The sequence below is a fragment of the Sander vitreus genome, chromosome 14 (assembly GCF_031162955.1).
Source record: "Sander vitreus isolate 19-12246 chromosome 14, sanVit1, whole genome shotgun sequence".
NCBI classification, from domain to species: Eukaryota; Metazoa; Chordata; class Actinopteri; order Perciformes; family Percidae; genus Sander; species Sander vitreus.
The window spans coordinates 18,202,046-18,224,598 of NC_135868.1; the positions used below are offsets into that span (position 1 = coordinate 18,202,046).

Below are 22,553 nucleotides of genomic sequence, written 5' to 3' on the forward strand. Positions count from 1 at the left end.
AAAGGAACTTGCTATAAAAACAAATTATTTTGAAATAATTTATTATCATGTGACACATTTAATTAATAACACATGACAACTAAAGCATTTCCATGTAAAACTCCCTTTTCCTCTTAAGAGGTTCATTGTGCAAAGCAAGTAGAAATACAAACAGTTACAAATTCAAAAATATTCTACTGTATTTTTGTATAACCAGCGAAGCTCGTATGATCTCTTTCACACTCACTCTTCAAGGTGTAAGTGCATATGGATGATACATCTTTGTAAAGACACTTCTGAGACATGCAGATTGGCACAAATGTTAGAAAAAAACAAAGATATAGATATAAAATCAAAGTCGGCTCCAACGCCCGTTGTCTCTGGTCACAAATTCAGTGCCTCGGCCACCTTTCTCTCCTCAGGAATACCATTTACCTAGAATGAATACGAAAAAGGAATATTAAACTTTATTGGCAGCTACTCTCATTGAAGTTTTGATATAATAGTCATTTTTAGCATTAGAGATGAGCTGTAAAAAAAAAAAAAAAAGTCATGGATTTTCTCTACACTAATTCACAAACAGACTGCACCACCTACCTCCAGCCTTCGAAATGTTGACATGACATAATTATCTCCTTTGTTAGCAGTGAACAGAGAGAGCAGCAGGTTAGTACTAGAGCGGTCATGCAGTTGAACACTATGTACACAGGAGGGCGCTCACACACCAACACCAGAATTGCAGGGGGTTGAGGCGCCACTACACAAAGAATAAAGCTCTCATGCCGGATTTCTTGTGGAATCGTAGCAAAATGATTTGCTCCCAATAATCTGTGTCCAATTGAATAAAGTCAGGATGCTTGTATTTTTACAGTGAGGCAAGGAGGGAGAAAGTCTAAGGTGAGACTGCAAAATAACTGACAATTTGTATTTATAATATTGTATGTATTATTATTATATATACAGTATATTATATTATTGTCTGCATAGAGTCATCTTATTCAATATAGACATATGTCAGAACACCCTCATAATAACTAGTCAACTCTTAAATGTTGCTCTGACATCTGTTCCTGTAACAGAAGTCTATGTAAGCATCTATATTTGTAATTTATTATTATTATTTATTAAATAGTCACATCACATGTTACCCATTCAGATGGAGTAAGACAGATTGCTTGACTACTAAACAAAGGCTGAAGGAAATACTAACCTGATGGCCGCTGCTGTGGTATCGTAATCTGGTTTTGCAGATTCCTGAAATTATTACCACAAAATAAACGGACATTCGCATACATTACAAGAGCCTTTAGTATCATGTGCTGTACTTATATTAGCACATTTTTCAAGCCCATTAGGAAAAATCATGGGACAGCTTGAACCTTTTAAGCTCTAGTCGTAGGCCTGACTGGTTTGCTGCAGCTTTAGCTGTAAACATGGTACTGTTAGAAGCACTGAAAATAAGATTAGCATTGTTTTTACTTATATTTCCCCTATATAATGAAGCCTATAAGCCAATCATCTGCATGCCTGCTAATGAGCACGGATGCATGTGTGCATTTCATGTGCACACAAATTAGCGAGTGAATTGTCCACGCATGCTTTTCTCTTCACCCAAACCAAATAATCTTTCAACTCACGTCTGTGTCTGCATGAGGGGCATGCTGGTGGTCTCATAGTTGTCTGGGTGGATGGGCGGCACCACCTCACCACTGACTGGGTTGAAGACGGGCAGGGTGGAGAGGGGCCAGGAGATTTCCCGGTTCTTAGACATGTTCCGCAGCTCCTTGGTGGACTTCTGGATGGAGCTGTGGTGAACCAGCTCGATGCTGGAGAGGGGAGAGGCAGTGAAGTTAACATGTATTGTAGCTTGTGTTGTCATGGTTGGTGGTGTTATTTTGTCTCATCTGAAACACATTTTAAACATCTGAATATGCAATCACTTTGTATGTGCTTTGATGACTTCTGCACTCAATTAATGCATGCACCACAGCAATATAACCGTCACCTTTACCTATCGCTGACTGACTTCTGTACTTTGTCTGACTTATGGTGCAAGATATGCTCTTAATCTTCAAGATTTATGTACGTTTTAAGGAATTTGTTACTGCTAACAGCATTAATTACCTACACCTGGCCACAGAATTTTTGAGCAGCCCATTCGATGAATGGATGTCAACACACATATGAGCAGGTGAATGGATATGAGAAAGCTGTCTATAACAACATAGATGACAAAACTGCAAACCAAAGAGAGAGAGGGGGGGTAGGGGGGGGGACAGAAACAGACCCAAAATAAATAAAAACACAGGAGAGGTAAAACACTTACTCTGGTGTTTGCATGTTTCTTTTTTCCCTAGAAACAAAACAAAATGGATGAATTAAAAACTAGTATTAATAGTTAAAGAGACATCTACACACAAGTGCATGGATTGTTGGGTAAGACAGAGTGGGACTGGCGATGGGGGTGTGGAACATTGAGTTAGCGAGGGGGCACGTCTCTCCCAGCCTGTAAATGATGGAGAATGATGAACAGATTTATCGTGGATGAATGGCTATCAATGTCGTTGGCTATGCTTCAAAACATCAAGATACATACGTACATGATGAAATCAACAAAAAGCGGTGACAGATATTCATGGGGAACTTAATAGAAATGGACCATACAACTGGATGGTAATGACAAGCTGCAATTCCAGTCCAGATTGTTGCTCATATCTAAATATCCTGCACTACACATCTTGTCTCCCATTCGGTTCTCATATACTTAAGTAACAGTTTCTTTGCTTTCCTCAAATGTTTGTTGGGGTGTCTGGTGCAATATTTGCATAAAAATATAGAACTAAACACACTTACACCCCTTCCCGACGGCAGCACATAGTGTAGCCGAGGATGAAGAAAAGAACTAGTGCCACAGCGGAGGGAACAGCCAGTGTGATAAGGAAGTCTGAAAAGTAGTTACGGCCCATCAGAGACTCAGAAGGGGGGCTGTATTCCCCAAATTCAGGCAGGATCCCGGTGCCCGGGTCGGGACGGGTAATGTATACAGGGACCACTTTGTTGATGTCAACCTGAAAAAATAAGGTGTGTGTCAGAGATGTGATTGTAGTTAAGCATAATGTTTATTCAATGACAGCATTTAGTCAAAAGCATTGCTCATGGAAGAGCACAAAGAAGAGTGGTGTACTTGTTCCCCTCCTGCCTCAGCATTAAAGAACCTGCATATTTCAATTCAGGGAAATCTGCACAAGACAATCCTCACCAGAGAGATTTTACACCAATCAATGTGAAACTGAGCCCTGAACTTCTTGTCACAGCTGATGAGCGGCTCCATCTCCTGACTGCAGCGCAGCTGGTTATGTGGGCTTTCCACCTCCCGCAGGCACGACGAGAAGGCAACATCAGCGCCAACCATCACATACACTCTAGGGAGGGGAAGAGACATGGAAATACAAAGCATGGGAGAAGAGAAGAGAAGATGAAGCCACATTTTACATCTTTATGCGGAGGCTTGTAATAGTCAAAGTATTTCTCCTCCACTGGGTGTTCTCCTACATGCTTTGATCTTCCAAAACGTCAGCATGAATCTTTGATGCACAACTTATGGCAGTATGTGTGGGCAGTACTATTCCCCTCTGAACTACACCAACTGACAGTATGTTAGTGCTGATGGCCAAGTGTACTCATCTAATTCACTGTGAACTGTGGATCCCCAGGGCCCCAATTACATAAAATGTCAGCATAATGTGAGTGGGGTGAAAATATAAGCAATTGAAGGAATCTTTAAAACTGTTAAAACCCATGCTTATTGTGTATAAGTTATCCAGAGAAATTATACCTAAAATACAAAATCAATGCAAAGTGCTATAAAATGAGCCTGAAAAGAAAAAAAGAACTCTGATTTAGCAGTAACTGGATCATCTGACACTTTGTATTCACAACTGTTGCAATACAAGTCCAACCCTTCAAAATCCTTACCCTTCCTTAAGGTTGTTGATGGGCAGGGGCACGCGGCCGCCACGGTCCAGTGCCGACGTGATGTTTATGGCGTTGAGGCGCTCAGGCTGCCATACGTTCTTCACCGCTCCCAGGAAGTCCCCCAACACCTCGCTGGCCAGCATCTCCTCTACATTCATGTTTTTGATGTAAAACTCTGCCTGGTAGGGCAGAGGGAACTCTGTGTATAGAGAAGGAGAGAGAGTTAGAGAAAAAGGTGAATGGCAGTAAGAGGAGGGAGAAAGAAGCCAGGAGGGCAGCTACAGTGGTCTTCTGCTGACTAGTTGATACTGATTTGACCAGCCTCCTCTGTTATGACTTGGCTTCCTTCTGGGGCCAGATGGCAGATGACATCACAGAAAAGGGAGAGTGATGTCACGTTAGCACCCCAAACATCTGCTGAGCGTTCAACCGATTCAGTTCATATTGTACTGCGTGTACAGCGACTGGTCGACAAGCCACTGAGCAAACATACAGATGCACAGATGTGAGGTGCAGTCACACAGATGACAAGGAACAGCTGCTTCCTATGGTTGTATCATAATAATTCATAACTATAACATATTGTACCAATACAGGACTGTGTGTTTACAGAAGTCACAACATATGCTGATTTATGACAGCCAACCTGTGATATTTGACTCATCTAAAGACTTAGATTTAGACTGTTGACACAATATTCTCACTACAGTGTCTTCAGCAGATAGAGTTTGGAAACTTTTCTATAATTGTTTATATGAAACGCATGGTTGGATCAACACAATATGTTGTTTTTCTTAAGAAATAATTGATTAGTTCTCGCTCACCAAAGTAGTCAAAGGCAACATTTTCTCCTCAGGGAGGTCCATTATATTAGTAGTACTGAATGTGCTCTCAGGATTTAATCAGGGAAGTTGCATAGTCTGATCTCTGATTCCTGTAAGCTCTCATAGGCACCTCTTACCTTCTGTGGCCATGATGTTTATGACCAAGTTGTGCCGCGCCGTCTCGAAAGTGCGTCTGTTATAGGCAGTAATCTGCAACACACAGGGATGAAAGTTTAAGCCCAGATCAGTGCAGCTTATATCGCAGCCGCCCTCTGGTCAAGGCTGAGCTAGATACACTATGCAGGCCCTGTACCCAAATGAGACACCGTATAGAGGCCCATGTGCACCGCTGGGAATGCTAAGCCTTTTGGGGAAAGAATTTCAACAGTAGCTTATGGGGGACAAAGACAGCATGAAAAAACATAATGGAATTCAAGTCTGAAGACTCATAGCGTAACATTGTACTACGCTATTACTACATGCATACAAATCAGATGTGCTCAGTCAAATCAATCCAAATGTGTTCCTACTTCATTACCTTTATGTGTGCCTTAGATAAAACCACAAATGTCAGATTCTTTTAATTTAATGCTTTCATGTTGTTCACTTTTCCTTCCTTGACATATTAAACAGAAGCACAAATGCCTTTATCTTCTTTCTCTTTACTTTGAAATGGTCCAACCACCCACCTCTATGACCGAGGGCTTGCCAACATGTTCTGCGGTGGGGGAGCCATAGAGCACTCCGTCGCTGTGCTGGGTCCTCTGGATGTAGCGCAGCCAGCCTGGCCTGTCGGGGTAGCCCATCAGGTTGGTGTTGAAAGTGATCGGGTCGCTGCTGGCATCACCTGTTGGCACAGCTGTTTAATGAGGGGTGACCCAATGATCTGTTATGGGTCAGAACCAATTCAGTAATGTACATGTAGACCCATTAGCTGAATTGTGGATGTGTTGCCAGCAGCAGCTAAGCATTTTCTACTAGTGCAATGTGATGAATGGACAATGCACTGCTGCATTTTTACAATGACTGCGCCAACGACTAAATTGTACATATGTTTTAGTCATTTAGATAATGAAAAATGTCAACACAATCAGTAAGTGCAGAATGTACGAATGTGATGGTGTTATTAGAGCTGCAAAGATTAATCGATTAGTTGTCAACTATTAAATTAATAGGCAACAATTCTGATAATCAATCGGTTTGAGTTATTTCTAAGATAAAAAAGTAAAAATTCTCTAATTCCAGCTTCTTAAATGTGAATATTTTCTGGTTTCTTTGCTCCTCTATGTGATCCTCTATGACATTTTTTATAGACCAAACAACTAATCGATTAATCGGGAAAATAATCAACAGATTAACCGACATTGAAAATAATTGTTAGTTGCAGCCATAGGTGTCATACCTGATTTTGGGTATGGAGGAAACTCTCCTTTGAAATACTCTCTCTCCAGAACATGGACGAACAGAACTCCTGCAGATGGGTAGACGTTACGGTCTGCATGCGATCTCGACAAGATGGTAACCACTGAAACACAGATTTTAAAAACAAAAAGAAAACTTAGCTCCTGAAAGCAGAACGTTTTTTGTGTGTGTTTTGTTCATCATTAATGACCTGCCACTAATTACAAAAGAAGCGAATGCGTTAATAGAGAACAAATAAAGCAAATGTTTGGGTTACTAGCACCTGCTAACCTACTTGACGCTTTGAGAATCAATACTCCTCGCAATGATAGATTTGTCTAGATTTCTTGCCTGGCTTCTGCATTCTCTTGAATGTAAATGCATTCGCTTCACATAAGGACGCAGTGCAACCAAGCGTGAAGGTGTAATATCAAATTATTAGGTGCCGGAAAGCAAAATAACAAATTTCAGGGCCAAGGAGCGGAGGTACTGTGAGTAAAGGCAGCAGTAATGAGAGTCATTCAGACTGTACTGAATTGTTTTCATGCCCTCCTCCCACTGTGTCTCCATTATGCTCTCTGTTTAGCCCCATTTCAAACACAAACATTTAGCCTTTATTTGTGGAGGGCATTACTTGGAGAATGGCAGCCCCATTACAAAAGTTTACACAATGTCAGACTGGCGGAGATTTGCAAAGCTCACTCCTTCTCTTTGCATCTTCCCCTTTCACTATTTCCCCTTCACTTGCTCACTCGTCTTCTTTCAACCTCTAAGCATTTTTGCACTGTGTTTTTCTATTCTCACCCCCCCTTCTCTCCCTCAGTGGGTGGGCACTCAATTTTTAATCACCATGGGAGACTCAGTGTACAAGGAGGAAGAGGAGAAGGAGGGAGAAGAGAAATAGCAAGAGAGAGAGGAAGGGAAAACTGGAGATCTGTTCTATTAGGTGCGAGAGGAGGAGGAAAAGAGAGTTTGAAGTGTTTTCGCCTGCAGACACCTAACTCTTGACACAGATACAAAGAAGGCCAGGGAAAGCTGTGTGTGCCTTCCCGCTGGCAAAATGTTGCACATTTGCACCATTGTTTATCTCCTGCTTCATCTTCTCATTAGCATAAAACCAACATATTCTACATAACTATCATCGGCATCAACAGGAAGTGAGGCTCTACTACTGTACTTTGAGCCCTCTCCTTGAACAGAAGCTGATTTCCAAGGGGAGTCTCTGCTGAACAGTATAGACTAATAGAGCAGGATTTACATTTTAATCCCAAAAAGGAAGTCAGTATGTGATCTTTGGTTGTAAAGAGGTATCTATTACCAGGGTGCACAAAGGGGTTATAGAAGATTAGGTGACACAGTAAGCTGCAGATTAGTAAAGAAGTCCACATCTACAAGACAAATTGCCTAACTGCAATCTAAGCGCATTGATGAGCTGCTGGAAAGTTATGAAACGGTCCCATATGTACGTTAAACTGGGCTACATCTGTGACCACAAACAGAGACGTTGAACTGGCCATATGTCCGATGTCCCCAAGGGCTCAGTCACAGCTAGATGCAATCAATACCATTTAGCGGCCACTAAATGTGGTGTTACTTATAAAAACCTGAGGTTATATCCACCACATCTGTTTCCAAGAACAGACTGAGGGAGCCACCAGAGCATGACTAATCCACGCCATAGCTCCTCTCCCTGCTACTACTGCACCCATGACATTAGGATCTAGGTTATTCAGAGACCAAGAATAAAACCTTATTCAGTTTCAGCACACCAGTGGCGCCCTCTGTGATGACTTGAGTTGATCTGCAAATCCCACTGTGAATGCGCACGCTCGGATTCTATTACCCGACCCGTTGGGCCTCATCAATTCTTCACCACACAAAGGACCACAGTCACACACTCCTGGTCAAGGTCATGTACGGGCCATTCTGTTCTGTTCAGAGACCAACTGGTTGCGGTGTAAACATTCGAGGCACGTCCACAGATGAGACAGGCAGGACATACAAGCAAGACCCAGATGGCCTGGTCTCACCTAATGGTCTGAGAAATAAGAAATGACCTATGGGATTTGAAATGTGTTTTGGCCTATCAACATTAAAGCTCTGATTCAACAACAAGGGTTTAGGCCTAACACACGCTCCTTGCAGCCTTATGTTAGCTAGTCTCGCTTACAGGATCCTATTGGACTGTTTTTCAGGCACACCTTTGACTGCAGTCACTTTCAATTTAGAGAGCAGCCAGTGAGTAAATATCACTAACTAAGCTACACTGAGGCTCTGCTAATAGCATCAGATCTGCTTATCTATGGCTGGGTGACTTTCTGCCAGGCCTTCTCGAGATGATGGACTGCAGCGCTCCTGTATATAATACATCACCAATTAAAGTTAATACTAGACTGCCAACTGAAGACTAACCTGTAAGCTCCCACTGCCGGACAAATGTAAAGTGCATGCTGATTCACAAAACAAGCTACACTTTGCTGATAATTGGGCTCACATACAAACTAGCATTCAAGTATTCTCTATATACATTGCACGCAATCATAATCAACTGACACACTTGCATTTGTTAGTATATCACTGACAGTTGTTGGGGGACTTGGAAATGCCTAACCAGGTTTTATGGTTTTCTGGGCTGACCTTGGGACTGGCTGACGTCTCAGGAGTGATGCCTTACTTAAAAATGCCATTGGTAGCATAGAGAGGATACACCACCCTTGCCCCTCTAATGGTCCACTCTAGCTACGGTAACTGCAGCCCCTAGCTAGCAGAGGCAGAGGCAAGGGAGAGGTATCCTTTAGTTCTGTTGAATCAGCTTTGTATGTGAATGTTGTCTGGGTCAGGAGGAATGCATGTGCTTCTTTGGTGTTAAGCAGGGAAGCACCGACAACAAGGATTTCTACTGTTTGGACCGCAGCTTTGGTATTCTGCCTGTGATAAGTTTTAGCCTTGTTGTTCTAAACACAGACCTGGAAGTGAAAGTAGTCCGTGTCAAAACAAGCAGAAGGCTCTGGCTAAGGACAAGAGTGGACATGAAACACCCAGTTCAATCTTCTAGCGCTCTGCAAAGGTAAGTAAATCACTGATTTGTCTAAAACGATTAGGTTGACTCAGTGCAGTAAAGTACCAGTATCATGTTAAACAGAAGATATACCTTTGTCTCATAGTTAATGCTTTAGGATCAATTCTACTTCTAGCAAGAACAAGGTTTAGACACAATTTAAATTCAGTAAACTGCTGTTACAGGAAACGTAAGTGGGCCAAGTCTGTGGGACAGCAGACAACAGAAAACAATAATGGCAGTATTAATGGGGAACCAGTTGAGCGTGTCACTGTGTTATGACAGGGGGGAGGGGACAGCGGGTCAACACATAAAGTGCACCACTGCACACACCCACTCACCATTTCTGTACAGGGCTGTTCTCAGCTTCAAGCCAATGGATCGCTCCATATGGCCATTTCTCTCATGAAAAGCGGTGTGTTTGACATCATAGGCATGCACAATGTAAACTATTGAATCAATGAATAAAAATAATGAATGGAACAAGTGTGTGTTTTAAAGGCATTCTGAACTATACATTTGGTGTGTTCTCAATGTATTAGGTACACTTAGCTAAAGGTAAAGCAGCCTAATACAACAGCTGTGCTACTAAGTCTTCCTTTATGAATGTTCACTTTTTCTGTTTTAGAAATGCAGATTGAAGTTTATTCATGCTGAGATGCATGCCCAAAATGTTACTTAAAATGTAGTGGCAAACATGGGGTGGCCTCTAGCTTACGCAGTAAGAGAGTTCACCCCATGTTGGCTGAGTCCTGCAGCAGGGTGAGCTCGAATCCGAGCTGCTGCCCTTTGCTGCGTGTCATCCCCCATTTCATGTCTATCCACTGTCACTATATAATAAAGGGAAAAAGCCCCCCAAAAGAAAAAAATTTAGTGGCACACATAAACGTCTTCAGCCTTGATTTTAATTAACTCAAGTTTGCTGGGAGCATGTTTAAGCTATGTGGTGCATATAAACTAAGAGCTTCTTAAATGTGAGGATTTTATGCTTTTCTTTGTCATATATGATAGTAAACTAAAGGAATTGTTAGTTAACGTTAACGTTACACTTAGATAAAAGCATGGACACATTTTGTCTTGCTAAGACATTAGTCCTTTAATTCCTGCTGTATTTTAAGGTGATAGTAGGCTGATTTTGTAATTGTAGAAAAGTAGGCTTATTGTTATTGAAAGGCTATTGTATTAGACTGAATTAGTTTTAGCTATGTGTACTTAACAAACTGGCAACTGAAAGTATATTGCCTACAAACAATGAGTGTACCACTAGAGATGCAGCTGTAACAAAACTGCAGCAGTGTAATATCATCTCATCTATTCCCCACATATAATTAAGGGTAACCTGAGCTGCTAGCATTAGCTACTTAATTAGGCATTCATAACACACCTGGTCTACTTACTAAATACATGCCTGCGCAAGAGGAATAACGTTAAGGCTATTTTAGTAATTAAAGCGAATCAATGGCAAGAAACATAACTAGCAAGACACGTTATATTCCTCGTTGGAGATGTAAGGTACTGTACAAACGTTGAATATAGGAACTCCACCCGTGTAACGGTATGTCTATTGTTAGCCATTTTTCCATGTCTCCTCCTCAGTCTCTTGGAAAAAATGAGCACAGCAGCTAAACAGCAACATGCTAACTCGCTAGCTAACTAGCATGGAAACCGCATCAAAGGCAAACGCGTAAAAAATCCCCGGATATTTCCCAGTTTGATCGATACGTACCCGTACCAAGCCATACCACGACAGCTGCAACAGACATGGTGCATAGCATCCTCGTAAATATTTCATGAAAAAGCAAGTTTTATCTAATCGCCACTGGGTTTGACAGCCATAATAATAAGCATCCTGCAGCATTCCTTCCTCCGCCTCCTTCCTTCACTGGAAACAGCACGTCTTCTCATTGGCTCAACATCTGGATGGAAAAAGATGGCTGTCTCGTAAAAAAAGGGGCAGAAACACGGTGTGAATCAGAATAAGGAGCGTCACGCCTTTAGAAAATGTTTCTGTGGGATGTTGGTCGATTTAGACGGGGATTATAATTGTGTCTGCATAGTAGCCTATATCAAATCCAAGGAGTGTCTGTCGTATTGCTGTTATTCTGTTGACCTCTCTCCTTCTGATCTAGGACAGCATGCAGATGTAATTTCACTATATCATTTTCTGAACGCATCTCTTACGCATCGTTTGCTAAATTCATTAATTTACAAGAGGCTTCTTTGATTGCTTTTTGATCTTTCAGCTTGATGATTTCTTGATGTCTCCAAAATTTGGATCAGGAGTTCGACACACCCTCATAGTCGCATGCACATACACACAAACCATCACTTCACCAGAGCATGACCCAGCTGTTAGAGGGCAGATACGTTTGAGAAGTCTGATCCAATCTGTCCAGACCCCCTGTAGAGACAGTCCTAGCAGACAGATGGTCATGTTTTGGCCCGTTGGCTCCAAGTCAGGCCTGCTAAAGGGCTGTGGGACCCTCAATTCACCCCTCATGCTCCCTTGATGTCAGCTAACAGTACGACTTTGATCCTGCAGAAAAGGATCCTAATTCTGGCTAACATGCTGACAGTTGTCACTGCATGGCTGTTGTTTAAGGCAAATTTGAACTGGATGCATGGCTTCCTCCGGTGATAAACATGATGCTATCCATCCTCTGTACTCTGCAGTGCAAGGCTGTTCTGTTCTCTCACCCTCCCTTTATACCCTTCAGATTATTTTTAGGTTGCTTAGCAACATCTTCACATAGCCAATGATTGGACTGGGTATGAATGTATCACAACTATAGGTCAATGCATGTGCAAAGATGCACAGTAATGAAGACTGAGAAAACACAGCATTTCCCACTTTTAAATTAGTGGCAATCAAGATTAAAATAGTGGCCAAATGTGTTTGATTTGGATTGATTTCAGTCCAATTTTGTTTCAGTATAGGCTGCAGTGAGTTTCAATTTACACTGTAATTGTCCTGAGTTTGCTGGTTTTGAGCAGTGAGGCAAGACGCAACATTCCCACTCTCCTCAGAAGTGTTGCTAAATGGAGACAAACTGTAGGTCATGTGGGTCTGTTCCTTGTAGTGCAGCAGATATACAACAGCAAATACACTCTTTCATAATATTTTACTCTCTAAATTCAAGATGCTGGTACTGAAAAATGTGAAGGACCACATAAAAAATAGAACAACAGTAGCCTACTGAATAAAAAAGAACAAATGTGTTGCTTTTAGTGAGTTCAGTATGGACTTAAAGGGTTACATAATAATGTAAATCGCATATTTTTGCAGAATATGACTGCACACATTCATAAAACAGATTTACTAGGGATTTTAAAGGTGACCAAAAACAAATCACAAATACCTTATTCACATTCATGCAGCATCCATGCTTTAATCTGCTTAATCACACTTGAATGAATTATGATTAAACTTTGATTATAATTTTGATTAATATAACTTGTAATGTGTGCTTACAAAATATGCATTTAAGCAACAATGCCATGTAATATAACAAAATCAAAATCCATTATATAACTCAATGCTGTTTGTTAGGTAAATCACATATCTGGATGTTGACAAAGCTTCTTTTCTAGTGATTTATCACATGAATTCAGTCCCATGCTTTAGGCGGTTTCTGTTGACTCATTTGTGACCCAGCCAGCTAGAATTTCCACACTGATCTTCTTATAAGACTGCTAAAATATTGAACATATTGTTAATATACATGTGGCTGAACATTTCTCATTCTCCAGACTGAAAACATTCCCAGTTGCACCTGTATGATTAGGAAGGAGTTAATGTTGTCATTATCCTTATTGATCTCAACAGACTGACAGGGACTTTTAATTAGTGAATAACTTTACCTCATTTTTCTGGCTCTACCCCCTTAGGCCCCCTGGTGGTCCTCACACCACATTTGGAAACACCCTAATTTGAACGCTCATGGCATAGCCTGAGTGGTCCTTGAATCTATCAACCCCACCCAAGCTCCATTGATGAACAATAAGCAGCGAGTAAAGTTACAGTCGCTGTGTGCTGGTATTCATGCCAGACTGCAGCTCAGTGAAACCCCCTCCGTACAGCAGATTATTGGACCAAACCAATGCCGCAGTTCAGGTTTTAGCACCTGTCACATGAGGCTTTACATTTGCAAATCACCGGCTACCATTAAAGCTAAGTATGTTTACTTTACTATAGCCTACTGCAGACGTATATCGGACAACCCTTGCAAATGCTGCCACAGTGCAGCTCTCAGTGAGATGGGCTGCTAAATTGCACACACACACACACACACACACCCCTATAGCGCGGCTGGCAGCATCACCTACTGCCTGCAATGGCGTTGTAGAGGCTAGTGTGTCCAAACGTTCCTGTAGTCCCGGACAATTTACGAGCTTGGGATAGAAATGTTTTTCTTTTGTTTTTCGAAAAGGTTTTGCAACAAGAGCGTCCATATTTTCCACGAGTTTACCCTCTGTATTGCAGTTTATTTGTATCACGCGTCAAACGGAGCCGGAGCCATGAATGTAAGTCTGACTCTTTTGTTTTTGTAACATTGAAGCAACATCGCTGTGGTTTGTGGTTAACAGTTAACTTATTCTTTTGGTGTATTCGCATAGGTAGGTCAGTCATTTCTATTTTTGCCCCTGCATACATCTGCACAGGAGGAAATTTTTTTTTACATAACAACATGTTTAACAGTGTCAGAAGGGGGGGGAACAGAGCTGTCATGTTGTGTGCGGCGTGGCTGATGCCTATTTGACTGATCCTACTGTGACACAATATTAAAGCCTCAATTTCATCTTTCATCTCTAACTTTATTTGTGTGATATCCTGCGAAGCCGATGTTACTCAAGTTCGAATTTGTTATTTTGCACAATGTGTAGGATCGTGGACGAGCAAGACTGAATTTTGAACCAGGACATTTAGGTTTCAGCCACTGCTGCCGCTGTTGATGTTGCTGATGCATCCATACCATTCAGACCAACCGAGATTAATGGATTATCTGTGTCCCAGATGAATGTTGTTTTGTGTCATATTTCATCTTCGTCTTTGTGGAATGCATTTCCAAACAGGATTAAATATTAATGGATGTAGGTATGGAATATTTAACTACTACACTAGCTTTCTACCCTGCAGTAGCACTGCAACTGCAAGTCTATCAGTATATGTAATGGTTTGTATTTTTGTCCCTGGGATGATAACACATTTTTGGTGCATTCAACAGCATTTTCTTAGTGCAGTAAAGATTGTAACTACCATGCAATGCTCTGTTTGAGGGCTGGCATTTAGTAACCTGCATCATGTCAGTGATGGTTTAGAGAGCTGTGGGATGTGTGAAGGGTCACATCTTATTATAGAAAATAGGGAGTGGGAGAAAGAAAAGAGAAGAAGACAACATTTCCTGCAGTATAGCACCAGTTTAAACATAAAGACCTCAAACTCTGATGTCTACAGTAAGTCTTGATTTGAGAAGGTAAACAGTACAGCAGTGCTTGAAAAAAACAACAATCAGAGTGCTTGTAGGGTTCAGTAGGCTTTAATAACAAGTGTGAATAGTGTCATTAATGTCAGGTGAAAATTATCTCTTTGTAATCATCATTTTTGATGATTTGACAAGTAATTGTGCACATGTTTAAACGGTTATCTCTTTTCAACTCACATTATCATGCAGTGTTACAATATGTTTTTATCTTTATAACGTCTCTTTTCACCTCTGCAGGTGTGAATGGGCCTAAAGGAACTATAACATCAGGTGGATCCGATTAGGCAGGATTGCGGTAGGTCAAACTATACTCACATTCTAATGAGGCCACGGCAATGCTGACATCCCCTCTAAATCCAAAGACATCATCATGCTGAAGACGGAGGCCTCGGGGGAGAGGACCAGCCTCCGGAGTTCCTCCCCCCACCGTAATGCTTACCGGGCTGAGTTTCAGGCGCTTAAGAAGGCCTTTGACCAGCCTCGGATCGATGGAGAATCCAAGCCCAAAGACCTAGTACGGGTGAAGCAGCCAAGGGGACGCCAGTATGGTGGCCATGTCAGTCGCATTAAGGACATGTTCATGCAAATGGGCTCAGAAAACGTGCAGGCTAAGGCCAAGGCTTGTGATGATTCGTCGCCACAAAAGCTGGTCAAGCCCACCAACTTCATCAACAAGGCCGATGGATCAGTGATAAAACTCCAGCATTCTGCATCAGCTGACAGGGTTGGAGGTGCTGGAGCAAAGTTCTCTGAAACCAGGAGGCTGTTTGAGCAGCAGTTACGTGACCAGTCCCAGTCACCAGTCTTTCCATACGGACGGGATAAACGAGGTTCCCATGAGCATCTAGATGACTGGCGAGGTGCAAGGTCTAACCGAGGCAGCACAGACTCCTTGGACTCACTTTGCTCCAGAACAGAGGCGTCCTCGCCAACTGTCAGTCAACTGAGTGCTGTTTTTGAAAATGCCAATCACAACAACCAAGGTGTGCCCTACAAAGGAGTGAGCAGACGGGCCCTCTACTCACCAGAAGGATTCCAGCGCCCTGGAGGTGATGTCAGTGAAGATGATTCAAGACAATCTCCAGTTCGTGGAAGCTACCGGGGCAGGACAGGGGGAAAGTTTCCCACATCCTTGTCTTCTGAGGACCTTCTGAGCCCCAGTCCTGGCACAGAGACGTCTGAGCTGAAACCAGAACCACAAGAGGAAGAAGCCCAAGACAAAGCATACAAGGTTGAGACTATGGGAAGAGATAGGCAGCATCTTTCTGGGGTCACCACCAACGGAAGCCAGGTCAATGGTTCATGTGAAGAAGAGGAGAAACCTTCAGAAACAAGAAAACATGTTGAGGATCTAGGGGTGTCCAAAGATTCAAAATCTACAGATAATGTTGTGATTACCGACAAAACCTTTGAAGATGAAACCCCTGAGCCATTGCCGACCCCAACTACACCTGCTGGGGAAAGCCAGGAGGATGGGGATGGTTCAAGAGAAGACAAGTCCTCTGAATCTCCCAAGGACCAGGTGGAAGAACCTGATGAGGAATACATTGGGAATGAGCGGGTGATTTTTAACGCAGACGGGGATGCCTGTTACCAGGGTTGGGGGGAAAGCTGCACAGATCCTGAAGATGACCTCTATGGAGACGATGAGGATATTGTCTATGACCCAGGCTCTGATCTGACAGAGATTCCTGGTCTACCACACGAAAACAAAGATGACATCCCTCCAAAGAGGAAGATTCGTTTCAGCACTGCCCCCATTACAGTAAGTTGGGTACTGAACAAAGCATTGTGGAAGCCTTAATTGTGTACACACACTGAATACAATCCAACATAAAAGCTCCGGTGCAGCTCTGATCAAAAGTAGGTTAAAAAAACAGAGAGCTAATATTGTATTCAGAGCTTCCTTTTTATGGGCTCATATTTATAGTTACGGTTGAACTACTCATTGTGGTAGCTTTTTTGTTTTTACAAACATTTTTATGAGGTCATATGATCATGGTAACATGATCTGACATCAGTAATCTTTATCCTCATTAGACATGTATAGTGTGGTTTCATTTCACATTTAATCTTCCTTGGTTACATTCTGTGATTTGGTAGATACAATAGCAAATTGTTGTAGCCATTTTGTGATGATGGTCAAAGCATCGCCCTCCTCGAAATTGACGTGTTCATGAGCAGAACATCTGTGCATGTGTTAGTCATGCTGGTTTTGCACCCACACCGTTTTCACACATGATACTGTGTTTGTTTTTCTCAAACGGTCCCACCTCTGTCTATTTGGTACATTTCTGTGACAGAGTCCACATGAATCTGTCAAATATACTGTATATTCAGAATATTGTGTGTGTGTGTGTGTCTGTGTGTGTGTGTGCATTGTTGTGTATGTTATGCTCAGTGATATTAGCAGATGTATAGCAAAATAAGAGATTACATATTTTTTTTCCATCCCACAGGGATTTCAAAGGGGCTGGAAATGTCCTACGTACACCCCAATAAGGGGTGTAAAAATGATGATTGTTTCGGGTGAATATGCAGCCATAATGCCCAATTTCCACAGAGTTTAATTTACCTGGTAACTTCTTTTTTAAACAATGGAAATAGCTTTACCATAGTATTTGTTGCATCATCTGCTGTAAAGTATTTTAATATTGTTTTCAGTGCTGATTTGGACACAATGCAGCCAGTGTTTGTTGATTGGGAAGATAGAGTTGAAAGATTATTGGAAATGTTTTCCAGTGTTTATCCTCAATCATTTACAGTAAATAACCTTAACATTTGCAGCAATCAACATGCTTTAGGTTGCAATTTTTCCTTTTTATGCTATTCCTTTAATCAGTCTATTTTTTTTATTTTTATTTTCAGCCTGTTGGCACGCAAGTGCTGTGTGTGTCCATCCATCCATCTTCATCCGCTTATCCGGGGTCGCTGTGTGTGTACACTTTTAAAATGTGAGGGCAGCAGTGATTTGTGAGGTTCATGTATAAGAGATTTGGAGCCAACACAAACATTCCACAAGTTGAGGATCAATCCTATTAACATGCTGTAACGAAGCAGAACAATTAGCCCAGTTATTCTGAGGAGAAAATGTGATGTTGGCTCACTAATTACCCTGCACTGTCTCTGCATTGTGTGTCCTTTTGCCTCTTTCTCTTTTCCTCCCTCTTAGGACTCACCCCACGTACATGAAAGCACACACAATCAGAAGTATACATTTTCACTGAGGAAATTAGTTCCTACGTTATCCGGCTCAAACATAGCATCACATGTGATATAAATGTATGTTTTTGGTAATATATTTAACAAATACCAAAAATATTCTTTTCTTGAGATCAATTTAGCAAATTTATTTTAATCCTACAGTGAAAGTGAGCACTACAAAGCTTGTTGTCCCATTTCAGTTGAACAGACGGGGAATATGCTCCTCTGTCATTTCAAGGCTTCTGTTTTCTATGAAAAGGACAGACGCTCGTTGATCATATGGAATATTCAAGAGAGGCACTGCCCCCCCTATACACAGACGCACATGCACAATTAGACATGCACCCCTCCCACTTCTCTGTCACATGCCCCCCTCCTCTCAGCACACAAGGAACAAACAGAGTTCTGTCTTTTGTTCGTCTTTATATTAAAAGAGACAAAGCTATTTTCTCAGCCCTCTGCCCCTGCACAAGTCCAGCTTGACCCCTGTAGGAGGAGATGGCAGAGAAGACCTTGAAAAAAAACCTGCCGTGTTATAATCTAATACTCAACGTTCTCTCCCTTTCATGTAATATTTCTTGTTCCTGCCCCATAAAGCGGATAAATATAATTTCAACATCCCAGCTTTGAAAGCTTAATTCATTTTAGAAATCATCATGGCAGACCCAGGGAGAAGATGACACACAACCAGCTTTTGGCACCAGTTTGATATAGCGAATAACAGGTCCAGAAGCTCAAAGAAGCATGTCATTGTGTTGACTTCACTGTTAATAAATCTAGTTTTAGCCATGCTAGCGGCATGTGGCTGTGGATGGCTGTCGGTTGGTATGGCGGTCCACCACTTTGGTCCAAAATGAAATATCTCAACAGCTATTGGAGGGATTGTCTGTGCAATCGTGGTCCCCAGAGGATGAATCCTACTGACTGGTGATCCTCTGACTTTTCACCTAGCACCACCATGGGTTGACATTTTTTCAGGTGAAGTGTCTTGACGACTATTGGATGGATTCCCATGAAATTTGGTTCAGACATTTATGGTTTATGGACATTTATGGGATAAAGTGGATAAATCCTAATCACTTTGATGATTCCCTTACCTCTACTCTAGCGCCACCAGCAAGTCAACGTTTTTACTTCCACATCCTTTCACTCATCTGTAACATCCTGACTGACACAGTGAGATGCGACTGCTTTGAGCTGCCCGAGGTGACGGCAGGCTGCTCTCCCGAAGGCAATGACCTACAGAAGAGAATCAGATCTCATGTTCATTCAAGCAACTGGTTTTTATCTTTGACAATATAACCTGTAGTCTGTTTTTTCAGTCAGAGGCATATAGATTGATATAGTAGTATTGAAGTAGATTCAATTTAGTAGTAGTCACACTTTTTATGTCCTGTTGTCCAAGTATGTTCTATGCAGCTGAATGGTATGGCACACATCTCAGCCAGTGTTCAGTTCCCCTGTGTGTTTCTTGATCACAAACATATCCCAAGAGCTTTTAACCATCTCACACTTGTTACAGATATCTTTGCATGCAGTGTGTTTTCTCTTTGTGGATCCGGACCCCAGGAGTTTGACAGAAGAACGCGTCTTCTCCCTCTGCATGCAGTGTGCTGTGTCAGTCTCCTCTTGTTTTCCTCTCTCCCTCTCTACATGAATGGCTTTAGTATTTCTGATTCTGATTCTGATTATATAGGACTTCTGCTTTTAGTCAAAATAGTGATACATTCTGTCGTTGTTACTTGAGGATGGAATTATAGTGAAAATAAATGATTCCCCTTTTTGCTGGGGACCCCCTGGAAACCCATCAAAAGACTTTGAAAACGAATGACTTAGATGACTCATTTGCCTGAGGGGCGGGGACCAGAGCAGTGGCCAGGGGTGGCACGGGCCCCCCTCAGGAATCTGAGGAAACTCTGGGACTTTGTACATGTCTGTGTCCATGGGCCCATTGTCTCATAATCTCTTCATGGCTACAAGCTATTTGGAGTTACAAATTATTTCATATTAGAAAATATAAAGTATTATATATTACAGTATATAAAGTTTGGCATTCACTTATTACACTCATAAACAATGTAACTATTAATAATGTACAGTGTATTATTGCTATTACTGCTTTACTGTCTCCTCAGTCTGGCACAACTTTCTAAACCCACCCCTGCCTCAGACTGATTTAAATCCCACTATAGACACTTGGTTGCAAAGACAACCTACTCACATTTTCACATTGTACTTTTTCTGTATGTGAGTTTGCAACTCAGACGGCAGTACATCAAACCAATTCAGAGACTCATCTTGTACTTTACTGGAGCATGAAAGAACATAAAGACAAAGTTGCTGATGCTTGAAAACAGAAAATGTCAACTAGCACCCTCCAAGTGCCGTTCCACAGACTTGCCAGACATTTTTGAACCACTGGGAGTTTGTTTGACTGCCCTTAATACAGTACATGACAACAACGAGTCTAACCTCCCTACTGTGCATGCCTGTTTAAATCCAAGTTACATGTGTCAACAGTAAAATGTGATTCTAACATCATCCTTATCTGGAGCATCACCTAATACAGTCTTGTGCTTCACAAACTCAAATGAGATGGCTTCCAGCCAGGGACTTTCTGACTGTATTTTTGATGGATAGGATTACTCTACTTAAGGGCAGTCTGTCTTTATGGATGATGGTATATGTGCAACAGCATTGCTCGAATTTTGGAACCAATACTGACATGGATTTTGGCAATGTCATTTATAAAAAGTATTTGAGGCCTGAAGCAGCTTCGCTACAGCTTAGCCACCTTCAATATAGTCTAGTGTTGCAATATAGTCTAGTGTTGCAGTAGATGCCTTTTCAGTTAAAAATCAATTTTGCAGATATATAAGTCCTCTTTGTTTGAATCATTCTCAATAGTCTACAAAAACTCATAACACTGATTAACTGCTGCTAAATGGTATTTTGCCATATTATTTGCAATACAGATCTTTCTGTATCTGTATATCTCTTAATTACTACATTCTTTAGCACCCAATTGGTCTCCTTCCTGTCCTGAAATCTGATGTTTTCCCTCTGTGAGCTGAGTGAAACTGGTTGCCAGCTTCCTAATTATGCGATCTGTGGCTGGTCATAATGGGAGAGAGCAGGGTATTGTTGGAGAGTTCCGACACTGCTACAGCAGCAATATAACAGCTGACATTTTGGTTAGACCAGCAAAAACAATGTAAACACAATGTAAACAAAATGTATTTTGGTTAAGCTTCTTTTTTTTGGGGGGGTCTTATCCGAAAATGTACTAACTAGATTAAGATAAGATAGAGATAGATAAATTAACTAGATTCCTTACAAATTATCTAGTTGTAGAGAAACTTGTGCGATGGCTTTTATATCTTATGCAGATATCCAGCCAGTCAAGCCAAGATTTTTCCTTCCGCTTTTATCTCTGACAGGTACAACTACTCCAAACTCGGGTGTTGGGTATGTGCTTATTTTTGCGTGTATGTAGCTTAGTCACTCCATTATTAATGCAGTGGTGTTTTTGTTTGCTTGTTTCGGTGCCACCGGATCCTCCCCAGGGGATGCATTTTTAATGATCCAGGAAAGGCGAGACATGCCATGCGGTTTCTGAGGATGGTCAGTTGCCACACAGTGGACGGTGTCATCACGAACCATGATACAAACCCCACCAACCCAATCTGGTTCCCCACTAATGATGTCATCAGCGTGCTGCCAGTTTTTTATTGCTGTTAAAAAACTGCACAGAACAGAGTTTCTGTCTCAGTGACACAATGTTCTCTGTGTTTGCTAAGCCGTTGCTAAAGACAGTTCAGACTGCTCCACTGTCACCATGTCCTTGTTTGTAGTCAGGGACATGATTAAGGTGAACTGTCTGAATTTAAACTTACCAACCCTTTCAAGTGATTTCTGTCCTGAGATCTGTGCCACAAACAGAATTACTGCAGATCACAGAGAGTGGCTATTATGATGTGTAACAATATGAATACTGACTGTGGTCCCGAACTCTGCCAAGTCATTGTTGCAGCATAATGAAGAACATATCATAGCAAGTGGGCATTAGAGCATCAATACTATAACAAACAACATGTTGTTATGTTTCCTCTGATCGCAGCCTCCTACTCACTGTACATGACCAAGACATAAAATAAAGCAGGACATTGTCTGCAGCCATTCAGTTGCAGTTGTTTACTATGCTCTGCTGGCCCCTCGCTCTCTCTTGCCCTCACTCGCCCTCACGCTCTGTGTCCCTCATCCTGTAGTTGGCCAGTGGCTTAATTTTTTAGTGGGAGTCATGGCACCCAGTGGTATTGTGCCATAAACAGTGGACAGAAGTGCATTTTTTGAGGAGGGGAAAAAACAAGCCGGCCACAGAAACAGCAGCTGAAAAAAAGCTCTGGATCTACTCTAATTAAATCTTAATTACATTATGAAAAGAGTACATATTAGCAGTGGATATATCTAAAATATTTGAAAAAAGACCACTTATATGAACAGTATGTGTCTACTTTGTATGCAGGAGATAGTTCAGTTAAAAAAAGAAATGCTGACTTGTTATATTTTGGCACTCCCAGACATGTCAAAAGTCAGTTTCACTTTCTGAGACGAGGGGTGATGTATGCA

General features: G+C 41.6%; 2 protein-coding genes across 3 annotated transcripts in view; one reads left to right on the top strand and one right to left on the bottom strand.

Annotated features, from left to right (window-relative positions):
- Positions 1 to 12: 12 nt before the first annotated feature.
- sgce (sarcoglycan, epsilon) lies at positions 13 to 11,130 on the bottom strand. Of its 2 annotated transcripts, XM_078266950.1 has the most exons (11): positions 10,964 to 11,129; positions 6,181 to 6,303; positions 5,468 to 5,625; positions 4,916 to 4,988; positions 3,955 to 4,153; positions 3,239 to 3,401; positions 2,833 to 3,047; positions 2,306 to 2,332; positions 1,617 to 1,805; positions 1,190 to 1,233; positions 13 to 414 (listed from the first exon to the last, which is right to left on the bottom strand). In XM_078266950.1, the coding sequence occupies exons 1-11, from the start codon at positions 11,010 to 11,012 to the stop codon at positions 398 to 400; spliced, it is 1,257 nt and encodes a 418-aa protein (XP_078123076.1). In that variant the 5' UTR covers positions 11,013 to 11,129; the 3' UTR covers positions 13 to 397. The 2 variants fall into 2 exon arrangements, with proteins under 2 accessions (XP_078123076.1, XP_078123077.1); XM_078266951.1 differs by lacking the exon at positions 1,190 to 1,233 and having other exon boundaries at positions 10,964 to 11,130.
- ppp1r9a (protein phosphatase 1, regulatory subunit 9A) overlaps positions 9,001 to 22,553 on the top strand; it is a 51,160-nt gene continuing 37,607 nt past the window's right edge. The window contains exons 1-2 of the mRNA XM_078266948.1: positions 9,001 to 9,246; positions 14,958 to 16,485. Of these exons, the coding sequence (XP_078123074.1) occupies positions 15,091 to 16,485 (1,395 nt within the window). The 5' untranslated portion in view covers positions 9,001 to 9,246; positions 14,958 to 15,090. The remainder of the gene's footprint in view (positions 9,247 to 14,957; positions 16,486 to 22,553) is intronic.

What these genes read in the sequence shown, in the direction of transcription:
- sgce (XM_078266950.1), bottom strand. Translation starts at nt 11,012, where the DNA reads ATGCTATGCACCATGTCTGTTGCAGCTGTCGTGGTATGGCTTGGTACG. An exon ending in TGCTGCCGTCGGGAAGGGGT is followed by an intron (nt 2,333 to 2,832) that starts GTAAGTGTGTTT and finishes TTTTGTTTCTAG; the next exon opens with GGAAAAAAGAAACATGCAAA. An exon ending in CCCCTCATGCAGACACAGAC is followed by an intron (nt 1,234 to 1,616) that starts GTGAGTTGAAAG and finishes TAATAATTTCAG; the next exon opens with GAATCTGCAAAACCAGATTA.